This window comes from Cygnus olor, chromosome 3, assembly GCF_009769625.2.
Source record: "Cygnus olor isolate bCygOlo1 chromosome 3, bCygOlo1.pri.v2, whole genome shotgun sequence".
NCBI classification, from domain to species: domain Eukaryota; kingdom Metazoa; phylum Chordata; class Aves; order Anseriformes; family Anatidae; genus Cygnus; species Cygnus olor.
In genome coordinates, this window is record NC_049171.1 from 108,564,665 (window position 1) to 108,592,315 (window position 27,651).

General features: G+C 56.4%; 1 protein-coding gene across 1 annotated transcript; it reads left to right on the forward strand.

Moving 5' to 3' along the window:
* The first annotated feature begins 189 nt into the window (after positions 1 to 189).
* Positions 190 to 27,607, forward strand: LOC121067655 (cullin-9-like). Its single transcript, XM_040552454.1, has 41 exons — positions 190 to 355; positions 1,511 to 2,167; positions 3,169 to 3,323; positions 3,492 to 3,995; positions 7,755 to 7,893; positions 9,544 to 9,734; positions 9,864 to 10,218; positions 10,325 to 10,520; positions 10,638 to 10,845; positions 10,953 to 11,146; positions 11,236 to 11,453; positions 11,547 to 11,769; positions 11,925 to 12,030; positions 12,288 to 12,515; positions 12,652 to 12,742; positions 12,820 to 12,991; positions 13,103 to 13,208; positions 13,340 to 13,435; positions 13,522 to 13,697; positions 13,898 to 14,031; positions 14,108 to 14,284; positions 14,480 to 14,592; positions 14,677 to 14,859; positions 15,092 to 15,240; positions 15,350 to 15,572; positions 15,653 to 15,818; positions 15,910 to 16,055; positions 16,178 to 16,295; positions 16,714 to 16,910; positions 17,003 to 17,262; positions 17,341 to 17,704; positions 18,016 to 18,156; positions 20,967 to 21,131; positions 21,216 to 21,379; positions 22,284 to 22,377; positions 22,601 to 22,675; positions 23,181 to 23,291; positions 24,587 to 24,704; positions 25,277 to 25,410; positions 25,608 to 25,699; positions 26,666 to 27,607. The coding sequence occupies exons 2-41, from the start codon at positions 1,525 to 1,527 to the stop codon at positions 26,865 to 26,867; spliced, it is 7,527 nt and encodes a 2,508-aa protein (XP_040408388.1). The 5' UTR covers positions 190 to 355; positions 1,511 to 1,524; the 3' UTR covers positions 26,868 to 27,607.
* Positions 27,608 to 27,651: the final 44 nt, after the last annotated feature.

The following is a 27,651-nucleotide window of genomic DNA, read 5'->3' on the forward strand; positions in this document are numbered from 1 at the left end:
CAACCCCACCAGCCCCACGGCCCCCTCCGGCCTCCCCCGGCCCCACCACCGCAGCGGGGACGGGGCAGACCCCGGGACGAGCCCCACCGGCCACCGGGTGCCGCTGGCTCCCCGTGCCACCGCCCCGCCCCGGCGGCGGAGCGCAGGCGCCTTCCCCCGGCACGCCGCGGCCCGGCCCCGCTGCGGGACGCGGAAGCGGGCGGGCGGCGCTTGGCGGCCCGGCCCCGGAGCTCTGCCCCTCGCCCAGCTGCAGGGCCAAGCCCGGGAGGAGTGCCATTTGTCCCCCAGCCGGGCCCAACCGGGCCCAGCCGGGGCTGTGGGGGAACCTCGTCCCCCGTGCTGGCGGCGGGCGGAGGTGAGCGGGGGCCCGGCGGTTGAGCGGGCGTTGCCGGGGGGTTTTGGGGTGGTTTGGGAGAAATCCCGGGTTTTCCGCGGTGGGCAGGGGCGAGGAGAGCCGGGCTTGGGTGCACTGTGTGGTTGGGGTGCGGGCAGGTGTCCTGTCCTGGGGCTGCGGTGGTACGGGATGGGATGGGATGGAATGGGATGGGATATGGGAATAGGACGGAACGGGATGGGATGCCTGGCTGCACACGGGTTTTGCCAGGCTGCACTCCCGAAGCAGCTTTCGAGGTGCTGGCGTTGCAGCTGGCGTGCGCATTTGCCCCAGCTCTGAAATTTGCAGTAGTGCACACGTCTAAGCACTCTGACGGCTCAGCTGCGGGTTGTCAAAGAGCAGTCAGGCACTGGGACGGGTTGCCCAGGGAGGTGGTGGAGTCACCGTCCCCAGGGGTGTTCAAGGAAAGGCTGGGCGTGGTGCTTAGGGACATGGTTTAGTGGGTGACATTGGTGGTAGGGGGGTGGTTGGACCAGATGATCTTGAAGGTCTTTTCCAACCTTAATGCTTCTATGATAGGTTCTAGTCTGCCTCATCCGTCCTGCATGTTACAGCTACTTCTTCAGGTGCCCTAAATCCAAATTCGTCCCCACTTAGCTGTAAATCCTTCTGGGCCCTTTCTGATAGCTCTGCCCTAAAGAGTTTTTTTTACGCTATATGCCGACATGTGGAGACTGGGTGAAGTTATCAAAGAAAATAAAGCTGCATAGAGAATTGTTTTACTCTGGTTTTTATATTATGTGAACCTCTTGGGGGTGTAGGGAATGCCTTTGTACAGTGTACAAACACAGCTAGGGAAAACATTTTTTTGGCTTATGGTGCAGCATCTAAACACTGTCACAAAGCAGAGGAGAGTAACTGGGTCCTTTTATTACAAAAAGATCCCAGCTGTGCTCTAGATTCTAGCTGAACGGGCCTCTTTTTCCTCTGGGATTTTGTGAGGAGAGCCTCTTTCTGTGTGACCCAGTAATGCTAGTCTATGAAACGGGCTCATTTTCTTAGAGCAGGGACATGGGATTCTGGGTTCCCTTCAGAGCTTTATCCTGGGTGCAGGATCGGAACAAGCGCCTCAGGCTGGTGAGGAACTGAGGTGCCTGCTCGCTCCTTCCCTGGCAGGTATCTCAGAGGTGATGATCTGCTCCCGCTTCCCCTGTGTCTCTGCAGACTCGTCCCCCGCCATGGTGAACGAGAGGATTGATGGCGGCCTGCTGGTGCCGCTGGGCCCCGAGCTGCAGGCCTGCCCGCGGGAGCTGCTGCGGCAGCGGCGAGGCCACGACGGCCAGCCGCAGTACCTGGTCCGGTGGAGCCTCGTCCGCTCGGAGGAGCGAGCGGCGGACGGCGGCTCCTCCGCGGGGCCCGATGCCGGGAGCGTGTCGCTGTGGATGTCCGTGGAGGAGGTGTGCGCCAGCTGCCCGGCGCTGCTGGGCGAGGGGAAGCCGGCGGGGCCGCGGGCCGAGGAGGAGAGGGCGGCCGGCCCGTCCCCCGCGGGCGGCGCGGCGCCGGACGAAGCCTCGCTGCGGGAGATGGAGGCCGACGTCGGGAGCCTGGTGCGGCGAGCAGGCCGGCAGCTGGGCGGCACCGGGGCCCCCGAGGCCGCCTCCGTGCTCAACACCATGCACGTGCTGAGCGCCTACGCCGGCATCGGCTCGCTGGCGGGCGCCTTCAGGGAGACGGGAGCCCTCGACCTGCTGGCGAAGATGCTGTGCCACAAGGAGAAGCAGATCTGCCGCAGCGCCGGCAAGATGCTGAGGGCCCTGGCTTCGCACGACGCAGGTGGGGGGGCTGGGAGGCAAGCAGGGTGCCGTGGGGCTCGTTGGATGGAGGGGGGGGTCAGACTGCAGCTTCCCAAGCAGCTCCTCGGTTGCATTTAGGATGCTCTAAGAGCTAGGAGCTCCATTTTTCCTGACAGGTTCCCCAGCTGTGATGGGGATTAACTGTTAGGAGGACTTGTGCCAAGGGGCTTGGCAGAGCATCAGGGTGTCTCTGATGCCAGCTGGAGAGGCTCTGGCCTCTTCTCGGCAGGGAGCCTCTCCCCAGGCCCTGGTGGGTGGAGGCCTGGTGCTCGCCCGCTCCTTTCGTTTGAGGGGAGCTGCCACAGCTCAGAAGTGCCTGGTGTGGCGTGGGGGCAGCTGGAAGTGGTGGCCTGTCCGTCTGGTGCGTGGTGTCTCACAAGAGCCATCGGGGGTGGGGGGAACGCCAAATCCCACATTAGCATACATTAGTATTTTGATGGGTATGATTTTTAATATGTTAATGACCCTTAATGAGCAAAAAGTTACTATAGGTCAGCCTGGAGCTGTTTTTCTCCTTCTTGTTTTTCGCCTTTTATCCCTTATCTTCCTTGCTTCTGCTAGTTCAAGGCTACCTGTCTCTTTCTTGCAGCTAAAAGACTACACAAGCTACAGGCCTCCCTATTTTCTTCAAGGTTTTCTTGTTTTTTTTTCCCAGCTTTGGGTCTACACCAGTGCCTGAGTTCATGCTTGTGTGGGGTTGATGGGGAACCGGTTCATGGTAAAAGTTGACTTTTTCTGATTTGGAACCCTATTCTGGAGTCAGTTTTTTGGGGTTGCCATTTTAGGGGAATCCCACAGCTCTCGGGGTGCAGGAATACAAGGTTATTCAGCAGAGCAAAACATGGCCAGTCCAGGTCAAAGGAGAGAACAGGGTTCTAGGTTATGCTGGGGAACGGCTATTGCTTGCCTGCCAAAATCTGGTGCAGGGAGGGTGGTGTGAGGGGTGCCTCTAGAGGGCCTGAAGGGTTTCTGTTGTTGCAGGAAGCCGGTCTTACATTCTGCTGTCCCTGAGCCAGCAGGACGGCGCTGAGCAGCGCATGGACTTTGACAGCCGCTACACCTTGCTGGAGCTGTTTGCTGAGATGATGTCCTCTGAAGAGCATTGCATGTCCTTTGAGGGCATCCACCTTCCCCAGGTAGTGCCAGTAGGCAGGCGAGCAGGGCTGCGCATCGCGAGGGCTGGCAGGGGATCTGGGCCTCGCCCGAGCCTGGGCTCTGGGGCTGTGGAAGATCCTGGGCTCGGGGGAGCGAGCCGGGGTGGAGGCGCTCAGCCAGGCAACCCCTGAGGGCCCTGCCCGTTGCAGATCCCCGGGAAGCAGCTGTTCACCCTGGTGAAGCGCTACCTGCGCGTCACTTCCCTCCTGGACGAGCTCGGCAGCGGCGAGGAGCAGGGCGGGGAGCAGCCGGAGAGCAGCCGCGTGAAGCAGGAGTTTGAGTTCAGCATGGCGATGGCCGGCCTCATCGTGGAGCTGCTGCGTGCCATGGGCTGGGAGCACAGCCACGAGCCAGAGCCGCCGGCCCGACAGGAGGCGAAGCCTCGCACCGCCCGCTCCATCTTCCAGCCCAAAACCCCGGCCTGCTTTGCTGCCCCAGTGCCTGTGCTGTCTCCAAACCATGGTGCCCAGAAAAAGCAGGGTGGTGCCTTCCTGACCCCGTCAGACTTTGCCGACCGCAGCAGCTACATAGAATACGTGCAGGCGCACCTGGTGCGCGGCATGCGGGTGCGCTTGCTGGAGGACTGCGGTGAGGTTCGAGCTGGGGAGGAAGGCGAGTTTCTTCACAGCACTAACAGGATGCACGCAGCGCAGGTAGGTTGCTTGGAAGTAGTTGGGCTGGGGTGGCAGAGGGGACTGACGGGTGACTGGTGACTTCCTAATGATGTGTTCATGTTATATCATAGTTTGGGACTTTGGCTACAACTGTCCTAGCAAAGAAGTCACTTCTCAGAGCTGGGTTCCTAAGATAAGCTAGTCTTGTTTGGTGTGATCTATCCTGTAAGATTTCTCAGCTGTCCCTCTCCCTGGTTTGATCTTGGGGGCAGTTTGGGAACAGGCTAGCTGGCGCAAGTAACACAGCAAGAGGCGCTGGGAAGTCTTACGCCTTGGTGTGTGAGCAGTAATACTTAGGATGTGACACTGTTGTTTTCACTGGGTTGGGCACACCCTGCATAGCTGTTTCTTTTGATCCGTGAGTATGTGTCAGGGTCAGTTTCCCCTTAGAAATGCTCTTTGGGTGAGTAGACCTTAGGTAAGAACTTCTGGCAACAAGAGAGCTGTTAGGGCTGCATGTTTGCAGTTTACCAGAGGTCAGGGAAAAGGCCTCAATATATGATGAGGCTTGGCCCTCTCAAATGCTTGGGAGAGCATTTGAATGCTGTTCCAGCCTTTTTGTGGGCACAGGAAGGTGTTTGCTCCAGCTTAGGCCTTTTTCTTGTGACTTCTCAGTCCTGAAGGCTGGGCATGTTCAGCGAGGGCTGAGATTTTGTTGTGACTATGGAGTGAGGAGCTGATGGGCTCTGTGCGCCACTCCAGTGTGGTTATTTCTGCAGGGTGTCAGCTGTTCTTGCATTTTGGCCATGTCTTTGAGCTTGTGAGAAAAATCTCAAATGATTTTCTTCAGACAGGATCTTCTGTGAAGCTATTTTATTCGCGATTGCAATGGCGGGTGTCCTGCCAATTAGGAGCGCATTATAGTAAACAAATCATCACCTTTTATTCCCTATTACCCGACACCTGGTCACCTCCCCTGTTTCCTCATTGCCCGAGTACTACAGGTTCACAAGCTACTCAATGTTCCTCTATACCATATATGTACAATTTTTCTTTTTTTCAACCCTTTAATTTCTCCCTTTTCCCTTTTTTTTCCCCCTTTCTTATGTTTTGAGAACCTGTGATCTTTGTTTTACTGTTCCCACACTGCTCATCCTGTTTTTCTCAAGCTTCCACCTTATTTTGGAACAGTGAGGCCTTCTACTGTCCACTTATCTACTTAGCATTTCTCCTTGTTATGACTACACAGCTACCTTTGAATACAGAAAATTAGTTCTCTACTGCAAAAACACAACTTAGTTTCTCACAAGCTTCCCAAACACTGCAGCTAATTGCAATTACTGCTGCCTTAAAAATCCAGCTTTAGCTGACTGTCATCCACAGTGGGCTGTCTCTGCTTCTGTCCTCTGCTCAGTCCATCATAGTGTGGGCTGCACACAGTGCTATTATTCAGTTCATGACATCTTGAGTCAACTGAGATAGGAACCGCTGCACACACGTTAGTGTGAGCAATTGTGTTTGCTTTTTTTCCCCCAAGTAATTTGCAAAAATGTATAATGTGGTTGTGGAGATAAAGAGTCTGAGGCCACTCCAGTTGGTCATAGCTGTGCTTAAAGTGCCTCTTCAGCCTGTGCTCAGAGGCTTCCTTACTTCAAGTTGATTTCCGCAGATAGAGGTGGTCTGTGAAGAGACTGATTGCCACACTAGGGCACAAAGCTGTGTGTTGCTGATGCTCAAAAATCAATTTAAAAGCCTGGTATCTGTAGAAATGAACAATTTCGCAATGCTCTTTCCAAATCTCTCTTGCAGTAACTAAAGGTTATTACTAACCTTTCCAGAGAGAAGGTAGAGAATTTGAGGTTACCTTTTGCATATTTGAAGACCATCTCCTTTTGTTAAATTCAAGATTCTCTGGCCTTCGTGGACTCAAGTCCATGGCCTGTTTTATTTTGTGTAATGCAATTGTTGTCATTTACAGCTAAATATAAATTAGCTAACAAAAACCCCTGGGCACTGGCTTTCTCGTATCGCCTCTCTGCTTTCTTGTGCAATTTTTTTTTTACCCCTCAGCCAGCTGCAGACTGCTTGTTCCTACTGATATTCTTCTGCTTAATCACTGAGAACTGATTAGAATTAACTTTTCCAGTCACCTTTTGGTAACTTCAACTTACTCTGATGGGTCCAGGCTCATCAACTGCCACCTAGCTTTGGAGAACTTCTTGCAGCTGAAATTTAAACAAGCGGTTTAAAATGCTTGGAAATGTGCAAGAGCAAAAAAGATGTTTCCAGCCTTACCTGCTTGTGTGGTGCAGGTTATTACAAGCACGTGCTTGTATGGGGACAGTGTAACTGTTAGGGCAGCATGTGCTGGGCAAATATGGCTTGACAGTATTCTTTGTGCTGTCTTCCAGTCCCATTCTTTCCCCTCCATAATCCTTCCTCATAAGAAATGAAGCTTGAAGCAGGTATATCTGTTACTTCAAATTTGGTGTTTGTCTTGAACACCTTTTGTTGTTCTTTCCACTAATATATGCTTTCAAGTTCTATGTACTGCTGAAGTCAAAATAGTGGAGCTGTCCCAGTGATTTTTTTTCACCATTTTTCCCTCTCAAATCGTAGGCACTGGTTTTAGTGTTCATTGATCACTTGAAAACATCACTGAATAACCTAAATCCTTCCCGCTTTCCAGCTGTGTCCTCTGGCAGATTATTAGGCATGTCTTTCATCTCTCTCCTCCAAACTGAGTTGTTTCTTCTCTCTCAGTTGTGGCAACTTCCAAATTTGTTCCCCTCTTCTCGCTATCAGTTTGATTTACTTTCTCTTGTGTTTATATAAGATTCAAGCAAAACACTCTCCTGGTTGCTTGCTGTCAGTCTTTTCTGTGCAAAATAAAAACTTGTATGCGTTTTTAATTGGGGCCAGTCTGTCAAGTGTTGTGTCTTATATCTCCTCTCAATTGGTTTAACTCAATTTCTTTCCATCTGATGCTTTCTTGAAGTTTCTCGGCATCTTAACTCTGACTTTCCAGCACAGTGTGGTCCTGGTAGCACCAGTGTAACTCTGAAAGAGCTCAGAGAATCAGGCAACCTCTATGTTTTTCTGTCATCAATTTAAGTTATTGACACGTTGTACTTGCTGTCGCTGGGTCCTCCTTCTGCTCACTAAGTTGAATGTAAAATAATGGTACAGGAAGCCGGGAGGGATTCTGAGAGGCAATTGAACAAAGCACAGGAAACAGTTGTCCTCTTTGAGACCTGCTCGTCAAGACCCCAAAACCTTTCTGAGAGGGCTGGTGAATGACGAGGGTATAAAAGGATAACTGATAGAAGATAAAGTCAGAGCAGGAAAAACAGTTTTCTTTACGTTCGTGTTCACCAAGTGGTTTGTGCCACAAGACCCTTTAAGTGTGGCTCACCTGCCTCCGGGTAGTGTTGGTTAGCTTTTTCCTTTACCAGGGTTGGGTACAGCTGCTGGGTACTTTTGGAGGGGAATGCTTAACCAGATGCACTTCTGTCCTAACTTACTGCTGCTGTGCTAGATGAGGTTTGTAGACAAGTGGTTTTAGTCAAAGTTGACAGCTTTTCATTTTTTAAATAAATAACCAGGTATAATCAGGGGAACAAGTTAAGAAAGCTGGTATGCTTAAAAATATGTGTGTTAAAGCCTAATATGAATTAGGTGGTGTTCTACTTGAACAGTGCTTGCTATTTCCATGCATTTGGGAAAGGGGACAACAAATGTAGAATGGGGATTTAATGAGTGAGCAAGTCTCATCACCAAGTTCTCTTTCACCCACAGGTTTTGTGGCAGTCAACAGGTCGGACCTACTGGATGCATTGGCACATGTTGGAGATTATTGGCTTTGGAGACCAGCGGGATGACCCTGCTGGTCAGGAAAAAGAATACAATCTGATAGAGAGCTTCAATCTAGACAAAGGTGAGGTGCTGCATGTGTGAATGTATCATCTCTTTGCTTCTGCCAAGGTGTATTTTTCAGTGGTGAACTTTATATGGCTAGGCATATTTTGCATTAGCAGGCTGGATTTAGCAAGCATTGTCATCATTTAGTTTGTATGATTGTGCAGAGCTGGTTAAGTAATCACATGCCTTGTGAGTACATGAAGTATTTTTGAATCCTAGACTTCTGTCATGATACAACATAGAGCATAAAGCAGGATTTAAACTGTGACTGTCAAAAAATGTGTGTTATAATTAGCTAAACAAACTGCCAAAATAAGAATGTAGAATCTCCAAGATGAAGCTGCCTTAGGGACGCGCAGATTCACTTATTTAAAAGCATTAACATGCCAACAATTTGCTTCACTTCATGCCACTCAGCTTTGGAAAAGGTTTGGAAATACTGTTTTCATAAGGTATCTGCAGAATCTCCTAGAGGTGGCATCCTTTGAATTTTGCCCTTGCAGTGGGTGAAGATAAAAGGGAAAAATCCAGACTTCAGGTACCCCTTCTTTGCTCAGCGTCTGATGTGACTCTGGCTGGGGAACTTGATGAAGTAACTCTTTCATCAAGCCCTTGATCTTGTAGGACATCCTTTGAGCAGGCAAGTGGTTTGGATTTAACCGCTGCAAAAAGCAGAATATGCATCAGATCAGGAGCTAATTATCCACTTTCAAAATGTTCTTATAGCCAGTTGAAAAGATGGCTTTTTTATAGACTTCTGCCTCTCGTAACTAAAGACCTAACTGCATGTCAGTTCAAACTGGCTAAGTTAAAATGAACTTGGTTAGTTCGCCTTTTTTTCCTCAATCGCTCTGACTTTGATGGGAGTATGAGGTCAATTTCACGTCTGTGTAAAAATCTTTGCAGTCATCATATCCCACACAGATGTGGAATTGAAAAAGTAGGTGCTTTCAGCTTTGGGTCTTGACACTCAGATAAATTAGCTTATGTTGGCTGACTGTTGGTAATCAGCCACGTTTGTAGTTGTTCTTAGCCTTTTGGAGCGAGTTTGAGCCTCTTCTGTTGAGTCTTGAAGCAGTGAATGTCTCCTAGCTTGCACTTGCAAGCTGTTGCTTGGCAGATAACAGCAAGTGTTGATTCAGGTTTTCTGAACTGTGCAGTGAAAGTCTAGCCTAATAATGAATTTTATGTCCCTGACGTCGTTTTGGTTGCATTAGTTAAAAGGAGCTTGATGAATATGTAGTCTCCTTTTGCTTTTGCCTATGAGTACTTGCCCTGTTTGCCAGCAAGGAAGGGGCATTGGGAAAAGAGGGAAACTCCAGGCAGAATTCACTTCCAACCTCTTGACCCCTTGAACAGCTCGGGCCAGCTCTGTTTGCCCTCCTGCAGCTGCCCGCTGGCGCTGTGGGTGCTGCTGGTGCTGGGTGACCGAGCCTTGCCCTGGTCCAGGCGCTGTGGGAGCAGTTTGGCAGAGCCCTCAGCTCCGTGCTTCTGCTCCTGGCACATTCCCTCCCTCCTGTCGCCTCCCATTCCCGTGGCAGGCTGGGGGAGGCGGGGACCCCTCGTGCCCCGGCTGCACGTGAGCTCTGTGTGGGAGCGAGGGGCCTGCAGCAGAGGGGGAGCCGGCGGAGCTGACGCTGCCCCTCCTCGCTCTGCTGTCCTGCAGTCGCGCAGCCGTTCTTCTCCAAGCCCCTGGGGGGGCTGTACTCCCTGCCGTACCTGGGGGAGCAGCCGAGCAAGGCTGCGGAGACGCTGAGCCGTGCCGAGTGGTGGGAGCTGCTCTTCTTCGTGAAGCAGCTGGAAGCGCAGGAGCAGGAGGAGATCGCCGGCCTCGTGCAGCGGGAGCAGGCAGAGCAGGTGGGGGGTGAGGGAGGGGAGGGAGCGGGGCGCCGCGGCGGTGCAGCCTCGGCGTCCGGCTGGGTCCTGGCCGTCGCGGGGGGCGCGGGGTCCGCGTCCGTGAGGGCTGACGCGGCCCCGCCTGTGCAGCTGCCGGGGCCGGACGAGGAGGCCCTGATCCGGCTGCCGGTGCCCGTGGGGCTGGCCCGGAAGGTGCTGCGGGTGCTGGAGGAGCGGAGCCGGGGCAGCGCCCGGGGCCGCCTGCGCGGCTCCCGCGTCTACGGCAAATGCTGGCCGGGCAGGGGGGCCGAGCGGGACGGCGGGGGCAGCCCCGCGGCGTCCTCGGAGGGTGCCGGCTGCGGGAGCGCTGGCCCTGGAGCCGCGCCGGCCGAGGCAGCGAAGGACGAGGACGGCGTCTGTGCGGTGCTCGAGTCGGATGCCCGGCTGTTCGGCGAGCTGCTGGAGAGGGAAGGGCTGCGCTTCCCGGAGGCGGCGGAGAGCAGAGGTGAAGCCCCCGGGGCACGGGCAGGGCGCCGGCGGCTGCGCGGGGCTGCGGGCGCTGGGGCTGCGGGCGCTGCTGCCGCCCTGACGGCCCGGCCTCCCTCCGGCAGCGTGCGGCAGCTGCGAGGGGGCGAGCAGCAGGGGCTCGCTGGAGGAGGTGGCGCAGGTGGCGGAGGCGATCCGGAGCAGCGGCTGCGAGGCGGAGCTGCGCGTGGCTGGGCTGCGGCACATGGTGAGGGTCCTGCAGGAGGAGCCGGAGCCGGAGCGGCAGGAGGGCGGCGAGGCCCGGGGCGGGCCGGGGACCAGGTGCGTGGGGGAGCCGCGCGGGTGCTGCCCGCTGGGGCGCTCCCCGACGCGGGCAGGGCAAGGCGGCCGGAGGGCCTGGGCGCCGGGGCCCCCTCCTGAGGCGCCCTCTGCGCGCAGGGAGAAGCTGGTGAAGGCGGCGGTGGAGCTGCTGAGCGCCGAGGCGGCCGAGAAGCGCCTGGTGGTGCTGGCGCTGCGGCTGGTGGCCCTGCTGATGGAGAGGCGCGACTGGCGCGTGCCCTTCGCCATGGAGGGCGGCGTGCGGGCCGTGCTGGCCTGCATGCGGCAGCACGCCGCCTCCGCCCTGGTGCAGCAGGCGGGCCTGGCGGTGAGCAGCGCGGCCGAGGGGACGCCGCGGGCGGCGGGGCCGGGCTGGGGCCGGCCCGCGGGCGGCGGAGGCGCCCGCCGCCCCCTGAGCCGCCCTGGGCCCCGCAGGCCCTGAAGGTGCTGGTGGGAGCCGGGGCCGGCGAGCCCGGAGGTGCCGTCGGGAAGCCCTCGCCCCTGAGCCACGGCGACGCGCAGCTGATGCGGGAGGTCTTCGCCAGCATCGGCTCCGCCTGCGGCGAGGGCTCGCCAGGCCTGCTGAGCGCCATCCCCGCCGCCGTGCGCGCCATGCGGAGCGTCCCGGGGTAGGGACGGGGCCCGGGGCGGGCGGGCGGGCGGGCGGGCGCGGGTCCGGGGGGGCTGAGGGCGGCTCCACGTCGCCGTGTCCCCGCAGGGGCTCCTCGGGCGTGCGGAACGGCTTGCTGGTGCTGAAGATGCTGGTGGACGGCCACCGGGGCCTGGCGGAGCAGCTGGTGAGCGGCGAGCTCCCCGCGCTGCTGCAGAGCTGCTGGCGGGACGGGCAGGGCGCCGGCGGCCCCACCGCGCTGCTGGCCCTCGGCGTGATCAACTGCCTGGCGGAGCACCGGCTGCCCCTGGGCCCCGAGACCCCAGGTACCTGCGGCCGCGCCCCCTCCCCGTGCCACGGCCCCGCGGGGGCACGGTGCCTGGGCTGGGCCCGCCACCTCCGCGGTCCTGGTCCCGCAGGCGCGGAGGCGCTGCTGGAGGCGAGGGAGCCCGCGGGCAGCCCGGGGGACGGCGCCTTGTCCGAGGACGTGGTGGTGGCCCTGGAGCGGCAGCTCTGCGGCGGGGGCCCCGTCCCCTCCGGCGAGGCGTCCCCGCGGCCGCAGGAGCGCCGGTGCTTCCAAATGCTGCTGCGCAGCCTGGAGCTGCTGGGGGCCGAGAAGACCATCGGCCTGCGGATCCTCAGGTGGGGCCGGAGGGGCTGCGAGGGGATCTGGGGGCCCTGCGGGACGCGCCCCTGCGGGCTCGGCCCCGGCCCGGCAGGAGGAGCAGGGCGGCGGGGCTGCCCCTGGCGGGGCTGTCTGCGTGCCGTGTCCTGAGCGGGCCCCGTCCGTCGCTCAGGATCCTGAACAAGTTCCTGGACGGTTACCGGGAGGACGCGCTGCCCTGGCACGAGTGCGTGGAGCCCTGCCTGTCCTCCCTGAGCACCCACGGCAGCGACCGGGAGGTGAGGGCGCCCCGGCACTGCCGGCGGGCAGGGACGGCTTTGCTGGCTGTGCCGGGGGTGCGTCGGGGCCCCTGCCCGCCGCAGCCCGGCCTCGTGGCACGCACTGGGAGCAGCTGTGACAACCGCATCCCGGTGGCCGCGTGCCCAGCGGCAGCCTGGTCGCTTTGGAGAGGGGCAGGAGCGCTGCGGCACGGCGCTGGTGGGGCCCCGCGGGCTGCCGGTGCCGGGCTGGCCGCTCAGGGCCGCCTCCTCCGCAGGTGGTGCAGGAGGTCGTCGGCTTCCTGCACCGCCTGGCCGCCGCCAGCAAGGACTGCGCGGTGGCCATGTGCCGCGCGGGCGCCCGCGAGGCCCTGGCCAAAGCCCTGGAGAAACACAGCTCGGCCGTGCCGACGGCGTCGGCCCTGCTGGAGCTGCTGAGCGACTGCGAGAAGTTCGCCGTCCTCCACAGGACGCTGATGGGCAGCATCTTGGCTGGCTGCATCCAGGTGGGCCTGGGCAGCTGGGGAGCCCGTCGGCGCGGGGCCCTGGGTCTTGGGGCGGCCCCCCGGCGCTCCGCCCGCCGCAGCGGGCGAGGGGGAGGAGGAGGCAGGCCCCCAGTAACCGCCCGCCCCCGTCCCCCAGCTGGTGCTGGGGCAGATCGAGGAGCACCGCCGGAGCCAGCGGCCCATCAGCATCCCCTTCTTCGACGTCTTTCTGCGCAACCTGTGCCGAGGTGAGCGTGGGGAGCGGGGCCCCCGTGCCTGCTGTGCGTGGGCTGGCAGCTGGAGGCTCCGCGCGCTCTGCCCGCAGGCTCCAGCGTGGAGGTGAAGGAGGACAAGTGCTGGGAGAAGGTGCAGGTCTCCTCCAACCCGCACCGCGCCAGCAAGCTCACGGACAGGAACCCCAAGACCTACTGGGAGTCGAACGGCAGCACCGGCTCCCACTTCATCACTGTGCACATGCAGTGCGGGGTGGTGGTCAGGTCGGGCTGGGGGCCCGGGGGGCAGGGGCTGTGCAGGGAGGAGGCGGCTTCGGGGCTCTGCGCGAGCCCTGCCCCGTGGGTCCCATCCGTGCTGTGTTTACTGCGCTGCAGGGAGATGAGCATGCTGGTGGCCAGCGAGGACTCGAGCTACATGCCGGCCCGCGTGGTGGTGCTGGGGGGAGACAGCCCTGCCGCCATCGGGACGGTGCTCAACGCCGTGAGTCTCGCCCGGGCTGCTCGGGCCACGCGGCTGCTCCTGGCGCTGCCCCGAGAGGGTCTGGCACGGGGAGCGTGGGGGCGGCGGGCGCTCGCCGCGCAGCACGCTGAGGGCTCGCCGTGTGCCTGCAGGTGACCGTGCTGCCGTCGGCCAGCAGGGTGGTGCTGCTGAAGAACATGACGCGCTTCTGGCCCGTCATCCAGATCCGGGTGAAGCGGTGCCAGCAGGTGGGGAGCCGGGGGCCAGCCCGGGGGCTGGCGGCGCAGGGCAGCGGGGCCGTGCGCGAGGAGCTGAGGGCCGCGCTCTCCCGCAGGGCGGCATCGACACGCGTGTGCGCGGCATCGAGGTGCTGGGGCCCAAGCCCACCTTCTGGCCCGTCTTCAGGGAGCAGCTGTGCCGGCGGACGTTCCTCTGCTGCACCGCCCGGGCGCTCGCCTGGTGCCAGGAGATCCGCCGGGACCGGGGGCGGCTGCTGCAGCTCTTTGGCAAGTGAGTTCCCTCCCGGCCGTGCCCCCGCCGCTGGCAGCCCGAGAGGGGCCGCAGGAGCAGCGGGGGTGTCCCGCGCCGGCCGGGAGGTCCCTGGCTGGGGGCGTGCTGCCGGGGTGCCGGCCCGTGAGCCCTTTCCTGGGGGAGGCCGTGCCCGCCGGCGGCGCCCGGTGCCGCGGCGTGCTGCCCGCTCGCTGTTGCAGGCTGAACCGGGCGCTGCGGCACGAGCAAGACTTCGCCGAGCGCTTCCTTCCTGACGACGAGGCGGCCCGGGCCTTGGGCAGGACGTGCTGGGAGGCCCTGGTGAGCCCCTTGGTGCAGAGCATCACCAGCCCAGGTACCCGCTCGGGCCGGGCCCCTCCCCGCGCTGCCCCGTCCTGAGGCGCCCGCCCTGAGTCCCTGTGGCCTCGCAGACCCCAGCGGCGTCAGCCCCCTGGCCTGGCTGCTGAGCGAGTACCTGGGGCGCGGGGAGCCGCCCCAGCGCCCCCCGGCCCGCGGCGCCGCCTTTGGCTCCTGCGTGCGGCTCCTGACCCAGCTCCTGGTGCACGTGGACCCTGGCGGCGTGGAGCTGGAGGAGGCGAGGGCGGCGGGTGAGCGAGGGGCTGCCCTCGGGAAGGGGCCGCGAGTCCCGGGCTGCAGCCGTGGGGAGCCACGGGGGGCTCTGCGGAGGGCCCTGAGGCGCAGGGCGGGCTCGCGGCCGTGCCTCCCCCGTGGCCGTGCTGCTGGCGCTCCGTGCGCGGGGCCTGCCCGCGAGGCCGCGCTGAGCCCCGGCTGTCCCCCGGCAGGCGGGCAGGAGGGCAGGAACAAGGAGGCGCCGCCCAGGGCGGCGGCGGCGGCGCAGAAGCCGAGCGGCCTGTGGGGCATCGCGCAGTGCTGGCGCGGCGTGGTGCAGCAGCAGGTAGGGCTGGGGCCGGCCGGGGGGCGGGAGGTGTCGGCGGGACGGGGCTGCGGGTGCTCACCCCTCCGGTGCCGTTCCCCGCAGGTGCAGCGGTTCCTGGAGGCGGCGGGGCAGGCGCCAGATGCGGTGGAGCGATACTGCGGGCTGTACCGGCGCCTGCGCGGCGCCACGGAGGAGCTCTTTGGGCAGCAGGCTGCCTTCGTGGTGGCCCTGGGCCAGGGCTTCGCGGGGGCGTTGCTGCAGCTCTCCTTCCTCACCGCCCTGCACGTGAGTCCAGGCAGCGCGGCGCCAGCACCGGGCCCCAGTGGCCGTCCCGGGGCCCTTGAGGGCGCCCGTGCCCAGCCGCGGGCACGGAGCTCTGTGCGGGGCCGTGCCAGGGGCCCTCATCCCCTGCCGGGAGCCCCGGGGGCTTCCCCCCGCTCCCTGCGGGGCTGCTGCCCCGTCCCCGTGCTGTGCCCACCCCGTGAGCCCCCCGCACACCCAGCCCCGTCCCCCGCAGGCGAGCGAGCAGTTTGCCCGCTACCTCGACGGGAAGATGCAGGAGCTCCACGGGGCCGCGGGCAGCACGGGGCTGCTGCAGCAGATCCTGGAGCCCTTCGTCGTCTTCAGCGGCCTGGAGTTCGCCCACACCTTCGAGCACTTCTACCGGTGAGGGCGGCCGCGGCCCCGCAGGGCCCGGCGCAGGGCCCGCAGGCTGGGGGCGAGGCCGGGGCTGGGTGGCGGCGGCGGCCCTGACCTGCGCCGGTGGCCGCGGCAGGCTGTACCTGGGGGACCGGCTCCTGGCGCAGGGCCCCTCGTGGCTGGAAGGGGCCGTCCTGGAGCAGATCGGGCTGTGCTTCCCCCGCCGCTTCCCCCAGGAGATGCTGAGCGACTTGGCCGAGTCGGAGGAGCTCCAGCAGCAGTTTCGCCTCTTCCAGCTGCAGGAGCGGGACAAGCGGCTGCTGGAGCTGGGCGCGGGCCCGGAGGGCCCCGAGGACGAGGTGAGCGGGGCGGCGGGGCTGGGCCGGGGGCCGCCGCGTTCCTCGTGGGGTCCTGAGCTGCCTCGTGTCCGCGTGCCCAGGCGCCAGGGGAGGCCTCGGCGGCGGACGCTCCGGAGGTGACGGTGCTGGCCCTGTCCCCGCGCTGCTGGCCCGTGTCCCCGCTGTGCCACATGGACGAGCCCGGGAGGTTTTTCTCGGCGGCGCTGAGCTCCCCGCTGGGCGACTTCGCCGCCTTCTGCGGGCAGAGTGAGTGTCGCGGGGGGCGCCCGGCGGCGCCGCTGGGCGCGGGGGACGCCCGGCAGCGCTGCCCGGCCCTGGCGCTGGTGTCCCCCGGCAGGCCAGAGCCAGCGGGGCTGGGCGTGCACGAGGCCCCGGCGGCTGCAGTGGACGTGGCTGGGCCGCGCCGAGCTGCGGTTCGGAGACTGCGTCCTGCACGTGTCCACGCTGCAGATGTACGTCCTGCTGCGCTTCAACGGCGCCGAGGTAGGAGCGGGGGCCGCGGAGGCGGGGGTGCAGCCGGGGCCGGGGCCGAGCGGGGCCGTGCCCCCCTTCTGGGGGTCTCCGGGCGCTGAGGTTCTCGCCTGGCCGTTGTTCCCCTCCCGCAGGAGGTGGCCGTGGAGTCCCTGCTGCGGGCCACGGGGCTCCCTGCAGAGCTGCTGCAGCAGGCGCTGGCACCGCTGACCGAGGGCGAGGGCGTCCTGGTGCGGAGCTGCGCGCTGGGGGGTGAGCGCGGGGCTGGGCGCCCTCGGGTGGTGCTGGGCCGCCCCCTGGGCGCTGGGTGGGGGCGGAGGGGCTCGGGGGGGATGCGGGTGGGCTGGGGCGAGTCCGGCTGCTGGGGCTGAGCCCCGGGGACGAGGTTGGGGCCTGCGGGCGGGCGCGGGGCCGGGCTTTGGGGTGGGTGCGTGCGTGGGGCTGGGGATCGGGGCTGGGCAGCGCGGGGGGCGTGTGGCCACGCGGGTGGTTGGGTCTTGGCTTTGGTCCGTGTGGCGCTGGGGCTCGGGGCCATGTGTGGGGCCGGGGCCTGGGGCGACGGCAGCGGTGGGAGGCCCCGGGCTGGGCGCAGCAGCCACGCGGGCGCCCTGGGGCTCCTGCAGGGACCAGCTCGGGGCCTGGCTGACCGTGGGCCGGGTGCTAGCTCCAGGTGCCCTGCGGCTGAACCGGGCGGCCCTGGCCCAAGCCTCCGGCCGCCACCTGAGGCTGCTGCCCCGGCAGAGGTACCTGCGGGCAGAGAGGGCTGAGAGCGGCGCCCTGGAGAGGAAGAGGAACGTCCTCTGCTGCCTCATCACCCGCATCCTCAAGGCGGAGAAGCAGCTGCACATCGACAACCTGGTGTTCAGGGTATGGAGGCTGAACGTGGCGGGGCGGAGAGGGGCTGCCCGGGTGCCGTGCTGCGTGCTGCCCTGCAGCGCAGAGCTCCCTCGCTGTTGCAGGTGATCGATGCCTGTCAGAAGGGTGAGCTGGGGCCGGGGCTGCAGTTCCTGAGCTTCTGCTGCCACAGCGTGGACGTGCTGTCCTGCGTCCTGCACCTGCTGAACCAGGGCTACCTGCAGCGCCAGGAAGGGAGGCCCCACGTCCTGGAGTACGTCCCTGCTGAGCCCAGAACACCCCTTGGGGGCCAGGCACAGATGGTTTTCCAGAGGCAGCTACCAGCCACATATCCGGATGAGGACAGGAAGGACTGCCTGTATCGGTACGGTTGCATGTCACCAGGGGTCGGAGGGTTGTGCATCTCCACCCTGTGCAAACGTGACACGTTTCTCCATGTCAGGTCGAATTCCGGCACAGACAGATCGGAGGAGTTTCTCCTGGCAGTGCTGCAGGTGCCAATGGGGCACACACTTAGTCTGGAGGAGGCAAAGCTGCTCATGAATCAGACGGTACAGCGGGTCCAGGATACTCTGAGCATCCCAGAGGATGTTGCTCGGCACCTCCTCATGCACTGTAGGTGGAATGTGGATTTCCTGATCCACTGTTACGTGGAGGACCGTCGATCACTGCTCATCGCCTCGGGGCTTGAAGTGGAAGATGCCCAGCGTCCTCCAAGCCCGGGAACCCACTGTCCAGTCTGTGTGAACCAGTTGTGTCCCACTGAGAAGCCACCATCCCTCTGCTGCATGCATTACTGCTGCAAGGTGAAGGTCCTGGGGTCTTTGGCTCCTGTAACTTGGCAGGGGATTGCTGCTGCCTAGTTGAAGCAGCTGTTCTTTCTCTGAAGCTGCTATCAGGTGATTTTCACAGAGCTCATGCATTCTGTTATCTTAATTTCTTTGCTTGCTGTGATAGTTCGGCTCCTGATTAGTCTGTTTCCAGTCTTGTGCTTTTGCATACTTAGAGATGGTTCTGTGCCCCATCTGCTGGGTGGGGTGGGCTCCTGAGGCTGGGATTTCTTCATGTGACCCAACTGGTATAGCTCATTTAACTCTCATCTCTTCTGCTTACGCAGCCCTGCTGGAATGAATATCTCACAACTCGCATTGAACAGAACATGGTCCTCAGCTGCACCTGTCCCATTTCTGAGTGCCGTGCACAGCCTACCGGAGCATTCATCTATTCCATTGTTTCATCCAAGGAGATTATAGCCAAGGTGAAGTAGAAAAGGTGGCTACTGGGTGTCTAAGCCATGTTCCCTTTTGGTCAGCACTAGCAGATAATCTTGCTGCTGCTTTTCCCCTTCCCATAGTTAAGACTAGTTTACACAGTCATCGGTCAGCGGAGGCAGCAGGAGCTGCTTGTTCTGAGGCAGGTGTTATTTTTTTTCCCCCGTTCTTCCAATTTTTAGCTAGCACTTAGAGCTGAATCCCCTTCCCACCTATTGGAAGGGCTGTGGCTGTGGCTGTGGCTGTTGCGTGACTGGTATTAGCATCCTGTGTGAACAGTTACATAGGAGAAATGAACAGCAGTCATAAAGACTGCTCTCTTTTTATTTTCCTTCAAGTCTGCAAGCTGGCAACAAAAACGGGCAAGGCTACAGGAAACCATTTCCTTCAGTGTATCCTTTATATCTTCTTTTCTGTAAGAAGTGCTTGGGGAATTAGTACATGTATATGGGCACTTAATTCTTACTGGCTTTGCAAATCCTGTGGTCCCACTTGTCTCAGAGCAGGATTTAATACCTTGTTGCTATGACTATTTTATCAAAAAAAATGCAGTTCAACATAAATTGCAGGCAATTTTAACAAGTTGATCTGATGCTCTCACTGAAATGTTGTCTGTCTCCTTTTCTGCTCAAGAAGTGGGATGACTGGAGTTTGAGTGCCTCAACACAGAGTCACATGTACAAAGTCATAGAATAATTTAGGTTGTAATAATCTGGTCCAACCCTGTGCTCAAAACAGCCAGCTTCTTGTGTGAAGTTCTAACACTGAAGTTAAAACATACTGCTCCAGGCTCAGTCTTCTCTGCATCTTCTATTTAGGTGGCTCTAGGCAGTGGTAAGCGGGCCCTCTGCTGCCTTCTCTCCAGGCTGAAGAAACCCAGCTCTCTCCGCCTCCCTTAGTATGTTCTGTGCTCTAGCCTCTGACTGTCTTGATGGCCTACCTTAAGTGCATCGTATGGACTATGTTTTCTCTAGTCTGTTAATGTCTGTCTTGTACTTGGAAGGCCAAATGGTCTTGTATCTAGTTGTGTCACCAATGCCAATAGCTGTGAGAAATCCCTTCCCGTGCCTGCTGCCTGCACTCTTGCTAGTACAAGAGTATTCAAGTTTCAGCCTTTCATGCTGTTCTACAAAACATAAACCCGGACAGTTATGTTTCTGAAAGAGGTTTTCTCTCAAACGTGTTTCCCTCAAGTTCCTTGAGAATCTGTTCTTCAGATGTCATCTCCCATTCTGGTCCCAGGGATTCCTTGCTGGGAATCATGCCTTAGGCTCACACCTGGATGAACTTCAGCATGTGCAAAGGTTCCTCTATGATCTCTTGGTTGGTGTCACTGTGGTGCTTAGTAACTTCTTGATTGTACCTGCTCAGTTTTCTTCCAGACCTTTGTTGGACACTTGTTCCCTCTCCTTTTAGGCTGCCTGAGAGTGACCCTTTCTCTTAAGGTTCTAACAGGAACCGTAGATCTGCTGCAGCAGTTGCACCTCTCTCTCTTTCATCTCACCAAGAAAATAGGGCAGAACTAAACTGCAGGTCAGGTGTGAAATTCTGCATCTGTAAAAGCTGTGATTTGGTCCTGTCTGCCAAAGCAAAAGACTCATTTGTCTCTCTGGATGCTGTTTTCTGGGCAGAAACGATCATATCTCCTGTCAACAGGATGACAACAGACACTGATATTGATTCTTTCAGAAGAGTAATGTGGCTTTGTTGAGACTGCCTCCACCACACGTGACAGAGGCTGACATCCTTGCTGCCAGTCAGCACTAAACACTCTGTAGTTTAGGTTGACTGAGAGAGAGAACGGACAAGAGAGAATAAATGAAAGAAATATGAATAAGAGCAAGTGCTCTTCAGTGCTCAGGGCTTGCACATTTTCTCTGTGATGTTTGTTATGACCTATATTGTCCTTTCTGTGCACGGTGGCTTTAGGGCAGTTTTCCCACGTATGCAGAAATCTCCATAGGAGGGCCATGAAAATGACAAAGTTGCTTTTGAATTTCCACCAGCTTTGTACATGTTTGCACAGTCCTTACACAAGAGTAACTGAGTGCAGAACACAGTTACTTTGTGCAGTATAGCTGCATTCCTGGGGTGCCCATCTGAGAGATCTCGTATTGCTGACCAGTTTGCCTTGTCCTCTGTAGTAATGTCTGTCTAAAGGCTTTGCACAAAGCAAGTCTCCTTACTCTTTGCACGTCCTGTAACTAAGCAAAACGCTACTGAGGAATTCAGAAAAAAATGAAAAAAACTCCTCATAGCCTTCTGTGGTGACACAACAGACTTGGTGGATGAGGGGAGAGCAACAGGTGAGGTTTTCTACATTGTCATCCACAACGTCCTCACAGAAGAACTAATGAAGTATGAGCTGGATAAATGGACAGTGAGATTGAAAACTGGCTAAACTGCTGAGCTCAAGGGGTTATTATCAGTGTCAGAAAGCTCAGCTGGAAACCAGTCACTATTGGTGTAACCCAGAGGCTGATACTGAGGCCAATATTGTTTCATGTCTTTATTGATGACCTGGATGATGGGACCAAGTGCACAAAAGGCCACAAAAATATAGTTTTTATCTCCAGAAGTGCTTTCCAATCTCAGGTGTTCTGCGCTTTTATGAAACAGCCTTCAGATATAAGATAAGGAGTGGGCAAAAGGCACAAAGGGAATGGAAGAGCAAACTAGCTCAGTGCTGTTTTATCATGAGCATTGGATGTAGAGCCCAGAGGTACCAGACCCCAGTTGTAAGGTCTTACCAAACAGATTCTCTGCCTTAAATCTCCTCTCTGTCTTCTCATTACAGTATGAAAAAGCCCTCCTCAGAGGCTATGTTGAATGTTGCTCCAACCTGACGTGGTGCACCAATCCTCAGGGCTGTGATCAGATCCTCCTTAAAGATGGGCTTGGTTATGAGGCAGCCTGTTCCAAGTGCTCCTGGATATCCTGTTTCAACTGCAACTTCCCAGAGGTGAGGGCTGAGCTGAGTCACAGGCACTACCGCCTTGGTGTTGGCACACGCCATTCTGCTTTTGTGTGGTTGACTGTCTTTCAGGCCCATTATCCTGCTAGCTGCAGCCACATGTCTCAGTGGGTGGATGACGATGGGTACTACGAGGGAATGACAAGTGAAGCACAAAGCAAGCACCTGGCTAAACTCATTTCGAAGCATTGTCCAAGCTGCCAGGCTCAGATAGAGAAAAATGAGGGGTGTCTGCAGTGAGTATCCGTTCTTGTTGGGTACTTGGGACAGGAAGGGGCACAGACATAGTTAGCTCCATTGTGCTTTCTTTTGGCTGAAGAGCAAGCGTCATAGCAGGTCTGTTTTATAGTTTTAGAGGAATGAATGATTGTATTTAATTTCTAGGAGAAGCAAAGTACTTCCTAGCACTCAGAGTTAAATCCATCGGTAGCTGTATAATAGAAACAAAACTAATTTTGCAGTACCTTTTTAGCAACCACTTGTCTGCTCTCAGAATCCACTGTAGACATACAGAGATACAGCCAGGGGGATGGATATCTCAGCACCATTAAAAAAATTTTTTTTTTTTAAATAATTTTGTGATGCTCACCTAATTGTGCAACTCTAAGCAGTTTGTTTTAACTGCCTGTTTTGAATTGGCTTGGATCTGTGGCAGCTTTTTACGTCCTCCACCTTCAAAACCAGGGCTTTGAAGTTGCGATTTGCTCCTTTCTTGCACTGGCACAGCCCTTGGTGCCCAGCTGTGATTTGTTCCCGTGTGTTGCATATGGCCCTAAGGCTGTACAGCACCTTTCTGCACTGTGGAGTGCTGCATTACTGAAGGAAGAGGTGAGGTTTCATGTAGATGTTGCTCTGAATTGTGGAGTGCTTAGTTCACCCTTCCAGTTCTTGGTAGGGTGGTACCGTGAGTCTGTGCTGCTGGTTTTCCTGGTTCATTTTTGGAGACATGATGACTCTTAAGCATCATTGTCTTCCAGCAGGGCTTTAAAAAATACATGCAGGGAAGTGCATAGTACTGAGTGAATGGGAATGACTAGGCTACACACTCCAGCCCTGTGGTGTAGGGAAGCACTGGAATGAACTGTTTGCATGCAGCTGTTGGGACTGAATGATTTTCATCGCTCTTCTCCTACCATGCAGTATGACATGTGCCAAGTGTAATCATGGCTTCTGCTGGCGTTGCCTCAAGCCCTGGAGGCCAACTCATAAGGATTATTACAATTGCTCTGCTATGGTGAGTGGTTTGCTGTATCCTAGTGGTTCATGCTTGTATTCAGATGCACCTGGCCTCTCAGAGGGATAAGATCTCCGCTTGTGCCCTTTGCTGTGGCCTTTACTTCGTGCACTTGCCGGTGATCTTGATAATATTGTCAAAGTGTCTGTGTGTGGTAGCCATTTCGAGGTGATTCTGGCACCCGAGACAAGTTGTTGCAGGTTGCTTCTGTCTTTCCTTTCAGGTGAGTAAAGCAGCTTGGCAGGAGAAGCGTTTTCAGGATTACAATGAGAGATGCACCTTTCATCATCGTGCGAGGGTAAGGCCTCCTTTTATTTATTTTTTTTCCAGATACTGACACTGTTGCCTTAGCCCTGATGAGCAGGACAGTTTGTTACGTCTCAATGCATTTCACCTGAAGCTGGGAAACAGGTTTCAGATCCAGGCAGGGTTGCCTGGTCATGTCACCCTTAATGTGGCATGAGGGATACTTCTCAGCCTGCTTTCTTCTGCCAAGTCTGTTGTGGAGACTGAACACCTAACTTGCGGTGTTCCCTTGCTCAGACTGATACAGTAGTTGGAAGCGATGGCAAAGAGATCTGCAGGCTGAGCTCTGCCTAGAGCTAAGTTACAGTGAAAAGTTGAAGTTATGTCACAGTCGAGATGTGGCTGGGTGCAGTAATTGCTCTCCTGCTGCCTGCATCTGCATGCTGGGGTTGTGCTTTAGAATGCTCAGCAGTTACCTGTGTGGAAGGTGATGGCTTTTTGATCTTGTGGAGCTTGAAACTGACTTTTTTTTTTTTCCCCTCTTGTGGTTGTTGCAGGAATTTGCCACGAGTCTGAGGAACAGGGTTTCTTCCATCAGTGAGATGCCAAAAATTAGGACTTTGACCTTTGTCCTTCATGCCTGCAAAGTGCTGGAACAGGCACGGAAGGTAAAACTGGATAACAGGTTTACTGAGATTTAGGCTTAATTCAGTTGGTGTGTTATGCCTTTCTTAAAGTGATAAGATGCCACTAGGAAGAACTTGCTGTACTCCAACAAGGGGGAGACAGAAAACCTTGAGGGGAGCAGTAGCATCAGAACAGGGGAGGAGTTCATGTTTGCCTTTCTGCATTCTTACTCTGAGCTAGGCTCCCTCTGCTGTGATCCTCACAGTTGGGTCGTAAGGATTGGAGCATTGGTCAAATTTACACCATGGAATCAGCACAAGTGTTTTCTTATAGTTGGTTTGGTCCGTTCCAGCTTGAAATGCCCCAGTAGTGGCACTTACCTTTGGAAAACTCTCCTGATGCTGAACTGCAGTTAGGAAGTTGCTCTTGATGCTCATGATTTTCCTTTCTTAACTTCACTTCATGAGCCATAGGTGCTTTGGGAGCAATGAGTTACTTAGTGCATGCCCTGCTGGCCACATTGTGAAGGATTTACAGTACAGCTCCTGGATGTGTGCAGTAAACCTGTAGTAGGACAGGTCTGCAGTGTTTTCTTTCCACAGAAACATAAGGAGGAGGTGGGAATTGCCTTTACAATACATACCTTGTTTGTGCAGGCAGTCTTGATTTTGAGAGGCATGGTTTCTGACCCTGTTCTGTCTGCTCAGTGTGGCAATCCCTGTGTTTGCCAGGGTACACATCACTGTTGCTTGCTGCTGCTGGCTTTTCTGGCCTTATTTATGTAAATGGAAACAGTGGTCTTGTTCCTGCTGGGTACCTAGATGGCTTTGGGGGTCATTCATCCGTAATAGGAGTTTGTCAGTCATTGAAATTACTTTGTCCAGGGCTCTTGGTGCTACAAAGCACCACTTCTGCTTTCCCTTGGGTTCATTCCTCTCGGTTCTCTGCCACTCAATTTGAACTTGGGCTGCCTGGCAACGTCTGGGTTCCGTGTGCTGGTTGTTTTGACACCCTGCCTGCTGCTCAGTTGCATTTGTTATACATCTGCAATCTGTGTTCTTGTGATGGTTTGCGACTGGGAACAACCAGTTATTTCAGACTTAAGTACAAAATAATTGCACATTCATTTCCAATTCTACGAGTGGTGTCCTGGCACTGCTTTCACTTGACATAATGGTTCACTCGGCTGTCACCTCAGACCAGAAATGTGCCAGACTTCTCTTAGCCACTGATACTTACCAAAGTCTTGAAGGGTTTGGTGCTACTCTCTTCTTCTTTACTTGCCCACTCTGAAGCTGAAGGGGGATGCTTAACAGCATATTCTGTACTGTTCCAGGTACTGGCCTACTCCTGTGTGTACAGCTATTATAACCAGGACACTGAGAGCATAGATATTGTTGAACAGCAGACTGAGAGCCTAGAGCTGCACACGAATGCTCTACAGATCCTTCTGGGTAAGTCCAGCAGTCTCTCCAAAGTAAATACTAGCAGTCCCTGACATGTGGTTCAAAGGATGGCAGATCTGTAGTAGAGCAATAGCATACACCCCAGCACCCACCAGGTATCTCTCACATCTCCCAGCCTATTTCGGTATTCTCAATGTCATTTCTGGGAAGTCCACTGGAGCAGTTCAGCTGCAATATTAATTGCTCAGCATGACGTCAGATGGTATGGAATACCCCTTTGGCCAGTTTGGGTCAGCTGTCCTGGGTCTGTCCCCTCCCAGCTCCTGCTGCACCCCTAGCCTGCCCGCTGGCAGGACAGAGCGAGAAGCTGAAAAGTCCTTGGCTTGGTGTAAGCACTGCTCTGCAACAATTAAAACATCAGTGTGTTATCAACATTATTCTCATACTAAATCCAAAACATGGCACCATACCAGCTACTAGGAGGAAGATTAACTCTCTCCTAGCCTAAACCAGGACGGGGACCTAAGTAGCTGTGACTGGCTTGATAATCAGAGCTCAGGGACTTGGTTTCTGCTTAAGAGTGTGGGGAGGAGTGTGATTTTGTTGGTCTTGAATTGCAGAGGAAGCCCTGCTGCAGTACCAGGACCTGACTTCCTCTCTTCAGCTCCTGAAAGCAGAGCATTTCAATACTGGTTTGGAGTTGGTGCACCGGATCAAGGAGCGTCTCTTTGCAATTCTCTGGCACTCCACACAGGTGAGGTCCACGTGCTTGTTGGTGGCTTGTCTTGCTCTGGTCTAGTTTGATCTTGGCAAACCAAGAAAGGGGCTTCGTTAGCTGAGGGTACAGACTGAGGTGCTGTATGTGTGGATGTAGGGAGGGGGTTTGCAGCACGAAGTACACTTCAGATCACTTACTGTCTCTTTCCTTTGCCTATTCTTCCACACTGGCAGGATTTCCGTGTTGGGCTTGAGACTTCAGCAGATCCTGGTCAGAATAAGGTGAAACTCTCCAACGTGCCTTCTTCAGCCCCTGCCTGTGTAGGGTGAGTTTTCTTAGTGGGGTGGTAAGGAAAGATGGTGAGTGCAGAAGAAAAGCAGGTGACCAGAGTTTTCTCCTGTGCTCACTGAAATACAAAAGAATTAATAAGATACTAATTTCTTGCATCCTGTGTTGTGGTTTGAGATAACAATGTAAGTAATGTAGCTGTGTAGGGAGCCCAGTGAAACCTGCACTTAATGTGAGGCTATGGGCAAGAGAGCTCCATTGCTGGCAGACCCAGTTATGGTTTTTCTCTGCCTGGACTGTCTTGGGTTCCTGCAGAGTGACCCGCTCTTTCTTCAGAGGTGTACTGAAGATCTAGGAGGTGCCTGAATAAGAGCAGCAAGAAGAACATAAATGGAGAGAGATAGAAGGGCCTGACACTTATTTTAGGAAGGCAGTGGAGAAGAAGTGACAGAGCTGTGAAATAGTGTATTGAGAGGTGAAATGGATGGTTTGTTGTGACCATGTGCTAAAGTACTGAGCTGGCAGGTGTTAAGTGTGATTGAAAGGTGATGAATTTAAAACAAAGTCCATTCCTACATGACACACTGCTTAAACCAAGGAACACAACTGGCACCTGCTGTCCCAGTATGACCAACACAGGAGCTGAACAAGGTGCTGAAGGTTGCAAGAAGGAATGACGACTGGGCCAAGAGAGATTCAGTTTCAGGGCAGGGTTTCCAGTCTCTTCCAAGGAGGCTGAGACACCAGAGCTGCTGACCACAGCTTGTTGGCCAGTCGGTAGGTGGCTTGCTGGCACATCCCTGTGCTGCATGCCTGGATAAGCCCATTGAATCACCTCCTAGGTGTACCTGCATGGCTGCTGTGCCTCTGAAGCATGGCTTTGGCAGGGATTGCTGAGGTGATGGTGATGTGGAGGGTGAGAGTGGTGTGGGGCTGGGTCATGGTTACTGCTTGCAGCCTGGGAATGGGAAGGGCTTTGCTCTGATGCTCTCCTGTTCAATAGGCCAAGACCTACCATCTTCTGTGAGTCCCCCAACACAGACGAAGATGGAAAACAAAATGAAGATGAGGAATATGACCCGCAGTGGCAGGAAGACTATGATGATGATGATGATGACCTTGATGAAGACAACTTTCTGTTCGATGATGAGTCAGATAACCTTGACTGTGACTCCTACTTTGACGATGATGATGCCTATGACTAGAGGTGGGCTGTCACCCAGCCTGCCAGCCTGGATCTCTGCCTCCAGGCTGTCTTGACCAGTTTGTCTTAGTGTCTTTCCTCAAAGATAGTATGGAGCTCTCAGGCAGAATGAAGAGATGTTTTCCTTTGGGGGCTGCTTTCTTAGTGCTTAATATGCAGAACCATTGCTCTGGGCAGATGGGCTGTGTTACTGTGGTCACCTCTCTCAGAAAGACATCTTCTTCACTTTCTCATCTCCACTTCTGCCCTAGATACAATCGTCTAATTGAGTTTGGAGCTGAACTGTGATTTTTCTAAGTTGAAGACTGCTTGCTATCTGTTAAAAGACTGTTCAGTCCTTTGGACTGCCCTCCACAAGTGCTGTGTCATGTGTCCTAGCGTGACGCTGTCTAATCCAGCCAGTATCTAGAAATACCATAAAAGCAATGTGTTAACACTCAAGCCAAAGCTTCCCATCCGGAGCTGGTGGGGTCCCCTCCAGAGTGACAGACATGGCTCAGTGCGTTATTTTTTCTGTTTGTTGTTGGAGTTGTCTTCTCTGCCGTAAAGCAGGACGGGCTGCTATGAGTGGCCCAAGTTTGCAGGGCTGTGTTTAAGTGTATAAATGTATGCGTGCATGCACACACACATATATATACACGCAGAGTTTGTTTGGATTACACTTTATCTTTGCAAAAAAATAAAACCCTGAGGAACAAGGGTTGAAAAAAATTCCATTTATAAAAGAAAGTTTTTTTCCTATCACAAATCTCCTTGTGGTCTCTTGCGGACACGATATGGGTGCA